Source organism: Danaus plexippus, chromosome 25 (genome assembly GCF_018135715.1).
Source record: "Danaus plexippus chromosome 25, MEX_DaPlex, whole genome shotgun sequence".
Classification (NCBI taxonomy): domain Eukaryota; kingdom Metazoa; phylum Arthropoda; class Insecta; order Lepidoptera; family Nymphalidae; genus Danaus; species Danaus plexippus.
The window spans coordinates 2,894,127-2,910,487 of NC_083553.1; the positions used below are offsets into that span (position 1 = coordinate 2,894,127).

At 29.3% G+C, this 16,361-nt stretch overlaps 1 protein-coding gene across 2 annotated transcripts in view; it reads right to left on the reverse strand.

The window, feature by feature from the left end:
• LOC116775267 (transcription factor Sox-17-alpha-A) overlaps positions 1–16,027 on the reverse strand; it is a 60,246-nt gene extending 44,219 nt beyond the window's left edge. The window contains exons 1-4 of one of the 2 annotated variants that reach the window (XM_032668136.2): positions 13,724–13,925; positions 11,847–12,116; positions 11,568–11,710; positions 1,400–1,788 (exon numbers count right to left, since the gene is read on the reverse strand). In XM_032668136.2, the coding sequence (XP_032524027.1) occupies positions 1,400–1,788; positions 11,568–11,638 (460 nt within the window). In that variant the 5' untranslated portion in view covers positions 11,639–11,710; positions 11,847–12,116; positions 13,724–13,925. Of the gene's footprint in view, positions 1–1,399; positions 1,789–11,567; positions 11,711–11,846; positions 12,117–13,723; positions 13,926–15,824 lie in introns of those variants that run through there. The other variant, XM_032668135.2, reaches the window with a different exon arrangement.
• Positions 16,028–16,361: the final 334 nt, after the last annotated feature.

Here is a 16,361-nt window from a genome sequence, read left to right on the forward strand (position 1 = left end):
AATTATAATTATAACAATGTACAGCTTTCTGACATTTGCATCTCACATTTTTAGAGCAGCGGAGGCTTACGATGAACGTCTGTAGCTACGGTTATAGGAAGTGTGTTTTGAAAGGCAGCAAGCAAATAACTAATTCCTTTTTATTAATAACAGATGGCAGCACTAATCTTTTATAACATTAACGTAGCCTGATAATTATTCTTGTTATTCTCTTTTCATAGAAACTTAGAAATACGTAACGAGATTTATGTTTACATAGAAAACTGTTATTTTCATTATTCAAAGAGGTTTTAATGTAAGGTAGTCACATTATTGTGACAAACAAATTAAATCTGTATAAGTTAAGTTGAACTTAGAGGCTGAAGCTTTGAGATTACAACAAACATTACTAACGTGTAAAAACAGAAGGAAAAACCAATAATATTAAACTGTCATATTCGTATTTCTTGTAAATGCTTCGGATATATAATATTATTTTAAAATCAATTCTTATTTTCCATTGTTTGAAGGAACGGTGGTGTAAAATATTTATTAAAGATTCTATCCTGTTTTTATGAAACGTAAAATGAATATACGTTGTCTATTTCGATGTAAGGTGAAGGAATAAAACTGTGAGTTGTTCTCGAATATTCCGGGAGCAACAGACGAAGAGGTATGATATTAATGAACGTAAATTACAATAAAACGAGAAAATTCATTACATAACTCATCAAATAAAAACGTTATGAGAGTTTAAGCAGAACGCATGGTTCTTCGTTGTTATGTATATTGATGAGTGATGAATAATTTAATTTAAAAAAAAAGCAAAGCGATTACGACAGTCTTTAATTAAGTTGTTAGCGTGTGTCGCCATCTTGTATGCATTTTTGTAAACCATTTTAAATATCCAACCCGGTAAGGTAGTGTAATTTGATGATCACGAAACGTCTAAAAACATGTATTATCTTACAAATCTAGTCATAAATTTAATTAGATTAAATAATTTTTATTTTATAAATTTTGCTCCGTTAATTGGTTTTTCATATTTAAAAATATTGTTTTCTTATTCATGTAGACTTATTTATATATATATGAAGATATAGTTTAATAATAATTATATTAATAATGATATGCTAATAGAAAATAGTGATGGTAATAATTTTTAACTGGCCGTCAAAAATTTAAAATTCAAATCTTTCGAAGATTGGTCGTTTGTGCTGACTCACGAGCAAGGGTTTAACTGCTTTTGTACTTTTTAACGCGTTTATTTTAAACAACGAAGCGTTTTTTGCTTCCCGAATACGGAATAATAAATATCCTAAGGTTATGTTTGGTTTTTAATTTTATGAATATGTTTTTTTATGAAAAAATATCATATGGCTGTATAAATTTAAATAATAAACATTGAAAGAGCACTCACCTAGCATTTTACTTAAGTCAGCGTTATGGAGATCCGGGTTCTCATCAGCCAGCTTCTTCCGCTCCACCTTCGCCCACACCATGAAAGCATTCATAGGTCTTCGTATCCTGGCTTCCTTTAAGGCTTTGGCCTGACCCATCTTTGTTGTGAAGGGCGCTCTAGCGTATTGCTGTGAGGAGTAATCCCTTGATGTATCATAGGGACTTCTGTAGTCGTATTGCGCTCTATAGTCCAGACCGTATGGTAACGTAGACCACACGACGAGCTCCGGGCTGGTCTGATCCTGGCCAGAGTCCGTGCTGGTCTCTACAGCCCCCTGGACGTACTGTTCGTAGCTTCGGTGGTAGGTGGGTGGCGATTCTATACCCGCGCCGCCAGAATCCATCATACTGTCAATAAAACATGATCATTAGAATATCAATTTAAAAAATTTCTTTAAAAAGAAATCAAACGAGGAGCGATTTATCCAAGCTTTTCGTTACTTCACTCAATCATTGGCTTTAAGTAAAACAAAAAACTGGATACATGAAAGCGGAAAGCGACCACATTACTTAACAAATCAAATAACTATATTCTATATACAAAAACAAAATGAAATCCACGACTTTATTCAATATGTTTGTAATATTACCAAGGTTTTTGTGTGCGCAAGAAAATGCATATTATTTAACAGCTACTTGTTATAATAAAGTATTTCTTAATACTTAAATAACTTCATACAATTTAATTACTTTAATAAATATCTAACAAATTAACTTTAAAAATATATACTTAAATCTATCTATCGATATTCTATTTATTCAGAACAAATAATCACGGTTGCTGTAAAGTAATTATATAGAATATTTATTTCAGGCTTGCAGTAAAGTAATCATAACGTCGGGAGTGTGTTGTTAAAATCATAAAAATAAGCGTAATAAATCCCAAAATATTAGTTTTATGTTAATGAATATTAGCGAGTCTTAGATCTGATTGAGCATTACAGTATTGTCAGCGAGAGCTTGTATTGACTAACATATTAAGGCAACCATTACACCGTTATAATTGTAATATGATAGGTTTTGTCTCAAACGGACTCGGACGGTGTGATATTCACGGAATCTGAAAAATCTTGAATATCAGATCGAGTTACGTGTAACGAGAATATAATGCTATCAGGAAATTGTAAGTCGAAACTACAATCGATCGACATAGGAGCTAACTAAGCCTATAGTTTGGTTTACTCGCGACAACCTATTGTGACTAGCGCAAACAAATTGATTCATTTACATCAAATAAACAACAAAAATTAAAATAACTTAATATGTTGATGTCAAAATCGTTTTTATAATATAAAGATCGATTCGAATCGATTTTTAACTCGATTTAGCACATACAGATAAATAAGATATAATAATTATAAATGTAAGTAAGCTGTTATGCAATGTTTGAACATTTTATGTTATTTACCCCCCACATATTCCATTACCACACAGGTTAAGTAACGGGAGACGTGCAATTCTCATTTTAAAGGAAACGAACCGACACCTTTCTAAGAATGTTAGCGCCAGTGGGAACGGTCGTTACGTGTAATAATAATGGCATATTTTGGATATTCACTGTGTACAAAATTGGACATAATTTGTACATGTACTTTATTGTATAAGAGTTGTGATTTCAAGATGTAATGTATTTTGAATGTACAAGAGTTGTGACTGGTTGTTAATGAATATTTGTTTTTATGTACATATTTTATAGGCATATTATTTTATTTCAATAACTTTGATTTCAGATAATTTAGATGTAACATAATGATTAAAAAGATATGAATATCCTCTTCTTAGAAATGAAAGTGATTGTTATTTTATATCTAAAAAGTTATTCTAAACGCTATATTTTATTAAAACTTACGTTTTGTTAATATTTTTCAATTCTTTATAATATTATTATATAAGCATGCAATTCATTTTTACAGCCAGAGCATTTGAATGAATATTGATTTTAATAAACTTGAAGTAAAATAATTTAAGGTACATACTGGTACGTGGCTAGCAGTTTTTTATTCAAAACACACACATATTATTAATACTATGTGTGTGCTATTTAAAGAAAAACGGGGGACGTTTCGTTTTTAATGTGACAATGCAAACTTTAATAATTTGTTCTCAGCTTTAATACAAGTTTAATTATTTTTATAACTTTTAAACTTTCGTACGATCCAATTAGTTTTTAATATTATATAAATTAAATCGAATAATTTAACAAATTCTTATAACGTTTTATTTTCCATCTGTCATACACAGAGGTCACATTGATGATAAATTTTAAATAATATTCTAGCGTCGCTATCAATTCTAACTTTGACAATGAAACAGTAATAACGTAGTTAGTGTTTAACTGTGTTATATGTGTTAAAATTATTAGAAACCTATTTCATAATAATGCTCGCTTATTATTCAGGTTTTTTCTTATTATTATATATAATATTGCTATTATTGCTAAGATTGATATATATAAATAAATGGAAGAATCATTTACATTGTAGTTTAGTAATTTTAAATCTTATAATTTAGGAAAACTTTATATTTTTCAAGTATTTTGACGTGAACTTATTGAATTTCTTAGAAGTTATTTAATATTATATTAAAGGCATTAGATGTCTTATATTCTGCATATAATTATGATAGAATTATCTATTATCTACAATAAAACCTTATTCTATATACGTAGTAGGAAACATAATATATATACATATATATTTATATATATTTCTGAACCAAAAGCGTTAAATATTACTAATTATGCAACTGGTTCTATTCTTAAATGAATCAATTCTAAGGTGGATAAGCCTTAACCCGTTTTACAGTATCTTGGCTAGTTGAACTCGCAGTATAACTACATTGGATAACCTGGAAAGACTTCCCAATGGAATTTTATACATCACCATGACCACAAGTCCGCAGCAACAAACTAAATACGAAAAGTTTGATGTTTTACATTCATAAATCTTCACACTTGACAGTATCAAACTAAGTTTATCAGTTACAAATTTTAAACGTCTCGTTTTCAGTTTAAAATTACAAACTTATAGTAATGTTACAGCTGTATACCTTTACTATTTAATAATTTAATACATGAAGAAATTGTATTTTATCTCTAAATATATATTTTTATTAATCAATCTATACGATATCCTTATTAATGTGAGATAAAACTGAAGTAAAAAGGAGAACATACATAAAATATAGTAGATACAACATTATTAAAATAATATATTTTTAAATAGAAATGGATGCTTCGTTTATATATACATATCCGTCTATATTTACATATGTTTGTCCATCATCATATTGTTATGATAGGCGTAATGTTGATCCATCTTATTTATATTTTTTCTCACAAACAGTACACAATCGTGATACATTAGAAAACGCATTCCTCTAAACTAATGAAAACACTATTGTCATTTGCAATCTGTTGAAAAGTTTATTTTTTTTCCATCGATAAACATTAATACGTGTGAAATGTGACTTAACGCTTACAAGCCGTGTACAAATCGTGTTTAAGTTGTATCTGTGTACAAGTTGTACATGTACACGGAAAAGTATTTTGTGATACTTAGACTTTAATACTAGTTTGTTTATACTTCTTTCGATTTCTAACTATCATACATAAATAAAATTATTATATAGCATTGGATTTATATGGAAAATTCATCACGAAAGTCGCTAAATCTGAAAAGGAATTAATATGCTTTTTTCATACGTTTCTCAAAGTGATCGGTGGCAAAACGACGGAGTATTTAGTTAACTAAGTTTACCAATACAAAATATTTAAGCAGCAGCCTATTTCAGACATGTCAGTAATGTCCACAGATTAATAATTTCTGTAACTGATATAGAATCAAAACTGGTCTACGTCTTTTTTTTGTCATAGATGATTTTATGCTATGGGGCTACGACTATATTTTGAAGGTTGCGACCAAATTCAAAGTTATTTAACACCAAAATTAAAAAGCCGACTGGTCAATATGAAGTGACTTATTATCAAAGAGTGGAAGACAATGGCTATTGTTGACGTCTGTCATCACAACTGACAATCGTTTTGATGAGCTTCCTACTTCCGAACGTTTTTAATAATCATGATTCATGATGTACAGGTTCGTCATCTGTTTCTGGGAAGTATTCGACGATCTGTGTGAAGATCGCGTCCCGAATAACAAAGAGCTTCCGATGAAAATCTTTGCTTAATTAATAATTAAAAAAAAATAATCTGTATCATCATAAATTAAACAGAAAATTTGAATTAGGTTTATGATAATATCGCATTTTCTCCATTACTATTCCTTTGAACTGATTTTGCAAAATTTATTACCAACCAATTTCACAATTATAATTAAAATTTCAATCAAAAATCAACATAATGAGTAACCTTCTTCCTAGTTTGCAACCTCTATAATATTTAAACGTATCGCAATAAATACTCTTTTCTAATTCATCTCCTATTTTTTTATCTGTATCAAATATTTGCTGATGCAATTTCTAATCTGTATCAATTAGCGTATCGTTATGAACGCTAGTTACCGCGCCGCTGCATCAGACAGACGCTTATCAGATAGCTTATCAGGCTGGACTTCCACTAAATGAACGTGGAGCAGAATATTTTACTATACTATACATTCCAAAAATTAAGTTAAATACTTAAAATGAGAATCTTCGTGATAAAAAAAAAGAAAAACTGATTAAGACCCTTCCATTTTTAAATCTTCAATATAATAATAAACTGCAAACGTAAAAAGAATTTACGGGTACCTGATATAACTGGTACATAAGGTGCGAATCGTAGAGCATATTATTTTTCTAACTGTCCAAGAACAACGTGTGTGAAAACAAGTCATTGTGGAAAGACATCAACAAACAACCGAGATGAAAACATTCGCTTCACGGAACACAAACGGATTTACGTTTGAAGCCGAGGGAGCTAACAATATTAACGTAAAAGGAAATGTTAATTATATATACATATATACTACATTTAAAAATATTGTTATTAGAATATTCTTTTCTTAATACACAGCAAGTGTGTACAAGAGTTGTAAGGTCATTTAACTATATCGTGCAGGAAACGAACTAACCGAATGATCTAGTATCTAAAAATTAATATTTGCACGATATAAATTTTGTACAGAAAATAATATCCACTATTATAATTAAATGTGTTATTTAAGAAACGTTTTAAAACTTAAAAGAATTTTACAAATGAATTGAAATTGTCGAAGGTGAAAAATGATTTTTTTTTAACCAAAAATAATTAATAAATTACAAATAATAAACCAGAAATAAAAAAATGCTATCTTAACTTTCATCTTGATTATTATCCAAAAATATTTTGACTATGTGCGCAGTAAATGCATATTGTCCCAAAAACTCGTTTAACATAAAAATGTATGCAAAACGTAAAATATTTTAAAACAGGTCATTATTGAGTGAAATTATTTAATATATTACATTAAAACAATTCCACGTGCTGGCTAGATTATTTATCTCAATTGCAATCTCGTTATCAGAGTAAGGACGACGCACTTGCACTGATAAGACTGCAACTGATAAGAAACATACGTTCACCTCTGTATTACTTACATAAAAATTATGTTTATTCATTCTTGTATGCAATTCAATTTTATTTCTTCTATAAAAAAAAAAATATTTTTTATACAATATAAGCTTTGGTCTAAATTAAAAAGTTTATATTAAAAAAAAAACATAATAAATCTATTTTAAACGCATCTTTTTGTTTAGTGTTGCCAGTTTAATTATTTTCATCAAGTTTATATTCTAAATTTAAATTTTACTCTTAAAAAAAAAAACTCAACAAATAGCTCGACTTGTAAACAAACAAATTTATTCATCCAGGTCGCACAGTAAATACTAATGGAAAGCTATAAACCCAACTCATATACGTAAACTAATTTTAAAACAAATATGCAACAGCTAAGATTGTCTCATTCCGTAGAAACTAGTTGCAACTTAATCTCTTTAAAAGTTTCAGTTACTTCAAAATACTGATGAACTTGAAATGACAGAACACAGATAACAAATGGATAAATTAATTTGATTTATATAAAACCTCGTTCTGTCCTTAAGTTGATATTGCTAGTGATTATTTAGTGTGGTAAAGATAAAGTAAATTTTCATAATACATATTTATTATTTAATGTGGAAACAGAATTCCTTGTTGCACATGCTATATTCTTTACATTAAAATATCTGCAGAAATTTAAAATAGGTAAATCGTTATAGAAACAATTATAGATTAAAAACTTTTTTAATATATATATATTAATACATAAAGTGACGCTGAACTAAATTTATTGTGTAATAAGTTTATATATAATAAAAATTTAAAAGAGTTCCATTGAACAACTTAATTTTTGTTTAACAGCCAAATTCAAACTAGACTACTGATATTTTAATGGCTGCTATGTATTTATAACTGCCCCTAGAAAAATATTTTTCATAATCTTAACGAAAAAAAACCCGTAGGTACATCAAAATCACAGCTTGCACTATTAAAGCATCCGAAATGAAAAAAAACAGTCAGCTATAATAGTTTGAAAGTATTTTTGATATGTCAAACTGACAGTTTATTGCAGTATGACTTTGACACGGACAAGAAAAGATGGCAATTAAAATTCTTTTATATAAATAATATACATCTGCCGTGTTAAGTATGTATGAATTATTTATTTGGCGTTGTTGCAGGATGTGCTCTCTTATCTAGATGTTTTAGAATTCAACCCTTTTTTTATATATATCATCCGAGCTAGTCAACATGTGTCAACATGTAAAATAAACCAATTACTTTGATGTCGAAAAAAAAAGGTGATTGCTTGCTCTTTTTTTCACACGTACCGATCTATAATGAAATAATAATGACATTTTTCGTCAACGTCATTCTGCTGACGGTTTGTTATAAATTGATTATTGAAAAAAAAAATACAATAACCTATAAAGTGGAGCATTATGCCAACACACCAAGGAGGTCGGATTACGTTTATCACGACTATCGCTAATCAGGCAGCTTTCTAATTTGCTCGTCTTATGATTTGCTTTGAAATGGGAACGCATTTAGATCACCGATATCAGGCCTGTCAATATTTGGTAATCTTTAATATTAATTGCCCGGTATATGGGGCTGTGCAAAAATATATTCTATTATTAATATGAACTATCTAGAAGTTAATACTACCATACTCATACTTAGATAAAAAAAAAACAAACACGTTTGGAAATACCTAAAGCTTCTAGAATTATTACGTACATCAATTTATAATTGAATGATAATTTTTTGCAAGAGCCGTCAGTTTATTCTAAATTAACATAACCATAGACCAAAGTGTCCAAGCCGCGGTGTGCAAAAAAAAAACAAACTCACAAACATTACTGAAACTCACCAACGATGGTATCGCGAAATTTCCAATTTCACCGCTTTGCTTCTCCTTCGATTATTTTTATTTCTTTTCGATGACCGTCTTGGGCCTCGCAATAAATTATAGTTCGGTAGCCCTTTTAAAGGGTTATATTTTTTTTTTTTGTATTTTGTTTAGACCTTTGAAGAATTTATGTCCCGTCTTACTTAGTAGTGGTCAGGCTTGTCTGCTTTGCTTTAAAGTTTTGCGGGAACCGACTTTTGTGATATATTTTCGTAAGTAGTAAATTAAATATTTGCATTTACTTTAAATGTACCTTCAATATAGTACTCGGTTGCGTCTTTGTGTGTTAAGTGACTAGAAACATCTTTGTATGTTACCATAGATATATATAGATTTTATAAAGGTTTTTGGTAAAACAACCGTTGAAATCAAAACCTTAAAGATTTCACTTTTAAAATTTTATAAAATTCGTATAAATTATATACTTTTCAGTAATTTCACTATCTTAAGATACCAATATTTTCTGGGTATTAATAATATTTTGTCTAACAGTGTTTACAGTGGAAATAAAACAACACCTCAAACCTTATGGCAGACAAAACGGATTCCGAATACTGGCAATTGGAATAGTTTTCATTTTTTTTTTATCTCATTTTTAAACCTCAGGCATCCTAACGGTATATCGAGACATAACTTTGGGACGGACCGCGAACAAACTTTTTTATGTTATTTTTCTCGACTTCACTTCGTCGCGTTCGATTTTCGAATGTTAAATTTTTAATCGTCTATACGTTGAGAAAGCTAAGGATAAAATTATTTCTTAAATACACATATGCTACTATATAAAATTATTAACTAATATTTCGAGTGCTTTTAAATGATCATCTAGTTACGTGTTGCTGTAAAATTGATAAATTTTAATATTACTTACATATGAGTATATTAAACTTATGATATAATTAATGTTATAGCAAGGTATTTTCCTTGCGTTTCATATATTATATTGAATTTATAGTAAATTTCCAGTCAAAAATGGAATTAGGACAAAAAGCATACTGGCAACTGTAATTACGTTCAACGCCGGCCAAAATTAAAAAGAAAAGTTACACAGCAAGAATCCCGCCTATTTTTAAAAATGGAACCCGACGATGATTCGCCTAATTAATAAACCAATCACGTACAGTCGAGACGCGGCGTCGAGGCGCGGCGGACGTGCGGGAGCGGGGGATGAACGTTCGGAAATTCGAATACTATATTTTTTCTGCACACCAAGCATTGTTGTGGTACTTGTAATTGGCTTAACGGCTAAAATCGTCTTAATTATAAAATTAATTACCCAGATGAATTATATTCCACCACACAAGCTAGATGTTAGATCATAAAAAGTACCAGACGAGAATTAAAAGAATTCTTGTTAATGAGACAGCATTAACAAACTGATGTTTATCTATTTCGTAATAACAGATCAATGAAAATAAGTAAATTACAAACAATAAAATTTAAAGACCAAAAACAACGAACATTCGTTCAATGAAATCGCAACTTTAATATGTTCCACGTGAATTCTCACAGAACAGAAAAAAATATATATCTTTTTAATGTTGGCACCGAAAAATTATGTAAAGAAATCGATGCTCTGGTCTTGGGTTTTAGAAAAAAAAAAACATCATTTATCAAATAAATACATTCCCGGTTATGTCCTTGCGCAGCATGACTGTAAAAACTAGTTGAATAATAAATGGTTAGATTGGCAGTACTGGCCCGAGGAAGGACGAACGGCGGCGGAGATTAGCGAGCGCTCTTTTTGCGTGCATCAATCGATGCGCTCGCGCATTCACACGATGAATTATTCAAAAATTGACATGAAATGGCGTATGGTTCTTTTTTTAAAATGAAAGGTGCCCGATTGAGGACTGTAACCGCCTGACGAATTCATTGGCCAACGGCTTTTTACTCGCAGTAATTGCTGTATATTTATTTATTCTGACGCAAAGAATTTAATTGACAAAAATTCAAAGTGAATGATAACGCGTCATTTGAATAAGGTATTACGTGATCGAAATCATTCCGCAACGACCGCGGACATCACGGTTATAAAATTTATTTACTGACAAACCGCAAATAAAGTACTCTCGAGAAGGATTTACAGCGAATGCATTATTGCTACAGGTTATACACACAACTCGGTCTAAGACCTAAATCCATGTAGATTATATTATAACCGAACAGGCAACGTGACAGTAAAGAAAATGAAATTTGAGTATTGCTCAAGATCTAGGCATATTCAGCCTTAAAAAAAGGTAATTAATTCCGGTAATGTTGTTAATGATTCCTCGTCTGACAGCGATTTCCAAGTATAAGTAATCATCTGAATTCTGGCTTTGATTGGACAAAGCTTCTTACGTGCGCTTTTTCGTTAAATGACTTCATCTGCTTCACTACTCTGTCAGTTATGGATATGATGTCTTTACATGGACTTTGGTGAAAAACAAAGCATTTGATCAATCAATATTATTCTATATGTGATAGCGGTAATACTTTTTGCTGTCATATTTCGTCTCATTAACTGTGAATGAATCTTATTATTATTGCGCTAAAGGTGGCAATTGAGTGTTTGGTTCTAACGCGTCAAAGCATTCAGGAATACGATCACGATTAGCAGAATCTGAAGACAATAGGCTTGTTGTACTCAACAAATCGATACAGGTTAATGTAAGGAACTCCTTAAAGCTATGGTGTATGTGAATTTCAACTTACTTGTAAGAAGAAAATGACATGTTCCCATCCATGGGCTGTTCGTCGCCCGTTGTTAGCATGAGTGTGTTCATCTGGACTATCGATAAAAAGAGTCACAACAGTCTGTCCTTATCATCGTACACGTCACATCACTAGTCCGTGTCCTGAAAGAAACGTAACATAATTAATGCTGATAATAATTAGAAACACTACTAGAAGAATATAATTATTTACATCGTAAGGCCATTTATTAATACATCCAGACATTTATATGTAACATTATAATCAATCTTAATATACCAGAATTCAAGCTGGGCGAAATATTATGTGTCATTGTCATTGAGAAAATGTTAAGTGCATGTTAGATTAATCCCCAAAATATTGACACATGTTACAAAATACAGCTTCTTCACTAATCTAACACATCTGGAATCGAACTGGTATCAGATCTGAGATAGTAGCCCGTCTGTTGGAACCGGCCGGGCAGCCATATTGAATCTGATTGACAGCTGTCAATGTTGGCGGCACTGAGACGAGTCGCAGCGCCTTTGCGTCACCATTTTTTAAATTCTAAAATAATCGATGATTAAATTTTAAGACGTATTTCTGTTCGAACATAAAACTCTTGCTTTATTTATATGCTAATCATAATAAAAATCACATATGATAATTTTTATTATATATATAGGGAAAAACGTCCAATTACTTATAATTTTCAGCCATTACAGTATATTTTATATTATGATAAAGACGTCACTGAAACGCGTGTCCGTCCATGACATTGTACACCTGACTGTTATAAAACTAATCAATAATAAACTTTATTACGATGCATTACATATCGTATTCAAATGGCCGTATATATTCGTAGCTATTGCAAAATAGCATTTGTTTGATTATGAAGGTTTGCTGTTAATATATAATTATATTTCGGAATGTGTAAACTAAGCGAGTTGCAAACAAAATAAATTATCATTTATAGCTGAATTTAAAATGAATTTTCAAACCTCAATTACGAGTTTTCAAACCTCTTCATCACAATCACATGGATTTGTCAAAAGTTTATGATTGTAAAGTAAATTGTTATAACTATATGAATGATGTCACCGTCTCGTTTCACTATATTTAAAAACTGACTTGCTTTATAACAGCGAATATAATAATTTATAGTTATCAATAAATAATAATGCAATAACAGAATAAAGGATTAAATTATAACCAGTAGCCATTGGATATCTCGTGATATATTTCAAGTATTTACCAATCCATCAATGCTTTTTAAAATTACCGCTGTAATTTGTCATAAACGGCCGCCATGACGCCGATGATAGATCAACAAGATTTTAATGTTACACGCATTCCCGTACATGAAGTACTTTTTTACATCACGATAATTTAATCGTATTGACAATTTTGTTACGACATTTTTATCGTACATTATAAAATTTATATAAGTATTATCTGTGTAATAATAGAAAATATACGAATACATTTTAATACTGATATCTCCTAATTCATTATAATAAGTGATAATTTGAAAAAGTTTATTCCCGTTTAAAGATGGTTTCTAATATAAAAGTGAGTCAATTGATCTTTACATTCAGACCTTTCATTTTTTCTAAGTAATGTTTCTTGATTGATCTCTTTTGAAATTTCTGTTGTAACGATAACATCGGTTATCGAGCATCTCTGTCACAGCACTAGGTGATATCGATAAAAATCTAAACAACACCGGTAGTCGAACGGACCAATTAAGTTAGAATATTTTAATGTCTTAACTAATGTACTTCATATTATAAAATGTTATATTTTATAATCGTTTAATTCATGACACCTTAATGCCAGAGTTATTAATATCGGTTAGGACTTCGTAAGTACTTGTAAAACTAAAACTACGGAAATTTTTATTTATGTTAAGATATTCAAATCAAATCAAAATTTATTTACCACCATTCTTGTTGTTGCTATGCTTTTAAATAAAATCAAATAATTAAATGTCATTGTGGGGTGTTAAAAATAAAACATAACGTTTATGTACGCGAAAATATTAGATTTATGAATGAATACCTAACATTCTTTTAAATAAATTTAGATTCTTATCTTCAAATAACTATATTTTGCGAGGCATTAATCAAAATGAATTAAAGATCGAAGCTAACACAAGAAAAAACGCAAACCGCCATCTTTATCTTGTAAGCGCTAGGTCATAAAGTATCATTATTTGATAACACAATCCGCTTCCAACTATAACATCACTGTTTTGATATATCACAGAGCTAATAAAAAACATAGCCGTGAGACTGGCCTTACAGTTTACACAGCCATCGTACAAAATATATTAATAATTTAAATACATAACATAGACGATTATATAAATATATATATATATATATATATATATATATATATATATATAACACGGATAAATATATATATATATATATATATATATTTATCCGTGTTGACGCTGTCAAGTTGAAAATTTTCGATATTTAAAATGAGCATTGTGATTGTTTTTATGAAATGTCAAAAAATATGTAATGGCGTCCGTCATAGCATTCGTAAATTCATATATTTATAAAAATGTAATCAGATTAGGGAATTATGTTAAATTTATATTTATATAAGTAAAGTTTTAATACATTTACCTATAATTCCGTGGAATTTATTTTTTTCCTAACGATGAGGGATTGTTTAAAGAAAACGAATTGTAGTAAATACTTTTTACACATAATTATGTTATTAGTTGTTACGGTATTAACACTCCGCTAATATACATAGAAAATAATAGACGTACAAAAATATCGTCAAAAACCGAAGATTGTGTTATTTATTTTCTATGTTTTATATTATATAAGCAAACATAATGCATTTTTATATGCTAATAAAGGGTTTTGTATACAACGGCTTAGACATTTTAACGAAGCGTTCAAAAATAAGACCGTTTAAAATATTTGAAATATCAAGTGACAATTATTAACGCTCTCTGCGTTTTTTTTATAATTATATATATGTAGACATTAATATCGAAATCCAAATTTGTATTAAAAAATATGATTTATATTTCCTGGTAATTTCAATGGGTAAAATTATTTAAGTTTCCCTAACTATAGCTTAGTTTTTAGGTTTATTAATAGTTTTACAGCCATCAAACAAATGTCATCATAGTCTTGACGTATTTTATAGTCTGTATTTACTCTGCTTTAACTCTCTCGCTGTTATATCGATCTTTTTAGACATAGGCACAATCTTTTTAAAATAAATGTGTCATTAGCATGGATTGTGTTATGACTGGTTTATTTAAATATAATATTTTATTTAAATAAAATGATTATTTCTGTATAAAGTGATAAATATATATATTTTTTAAAGTAATTCTGATCTGATCTATCCTTTTACTTTAGCCTCAAGTTAAATTCCTATTTAATTTGTATATTATATTAAACATGATTAATATGTTCCCTTAATTCTTTTATCTGAAACTGTATTTTATTTAAAAAAAAACATGCTAAGTATAAAAAAATAATAATTGACGACTTTACGTTTATTAATATAGAATTTAGTTATTACTTAGTGACTTTATAATCTATTGAAACTACTTTCAATATATAAATCAGTTAAGAATATCAGTTCTTCTGATAAAAAAATTGATTTTTAATAAATACTTCATATTACTATTGACTTTATTAGCAATTATGAACTTAACTTTATTTATTAAATAAAAAAAATATTGTTAACTACATCCCTATACTTACACGTTAATTTTAATATTAAAAAGGTACTTATGTTTGTAAAGGTACTTATTTAAAAATTCACCTTAAAATAATAATAATAATAATAATATAAAAACTAATTTTATTTTATAAATTGTTTAAAATAATCCTTATAATTTTTTTTTCATTTCAATAGTATTTAATTACTTTAAACAATAATTTGTCACATTTTTTTTTTAATAATTTCTAATAGCCTGACTGAAACAGCGTATTCCTGATCGAATCACTCAAAATATATGAAATTTAATTATCCTCATATATGTCACATACCCTTTATATTCTCGCACAAGTTTGTTCAACCGTATTTCTTTATAAATATTTAAATGAGGGTCGTAAGGTTGAATTAATTTCCTCCGTGAAATTACTAACGACGGTGCCATATTAAAAATATTTTAATGTTACTTATGTTTCTCTATAATAAAGTTAATTTTAATTTACACGTACTTGACTGTGGATATATACTTAAAGTATACGAAAAAGTATTTTTTTAAGTGTAGTAACGTACCTATGTAACTAACAGTGTCAACGCTAGTCCTCGATAACACAGAACCACGTTTGTTTTGCCAAGATTTTTTTTGTATTAACTATCACATTAAGTCCCACATTAACACCGTTTAAAACAAACACAATTCACTTATGTCGAAAGTATCATTTGGTTCGTGGACGCGTCGGTGTGACTGCGCCGGCGGACGATCACGACAGACTGCTGCGCACGCGCACCTCACACAGAACGACCGCACAGACAGGTGACGACAACATTTTATATTACGATAATAATTAATATTTGATAATGTTAATATATAATTAAGTCGCATCGTAACATAACATATTGAATCATTTAACTGAAATCTAATACTTATATTATAAATTTATGTGACATATGTAATTATTTTAAGCAATAATAGATGCAATATGCAATAATGTAAAGATAGATGTGTGAAAAATAATGAAGGTAGTCGAAAGTAAATAATATAAAAACAAATCGAACAGTTCTCGACCCCTGGCTAAACCTGTTGACTCAACAAATGTATGCATTAAACGT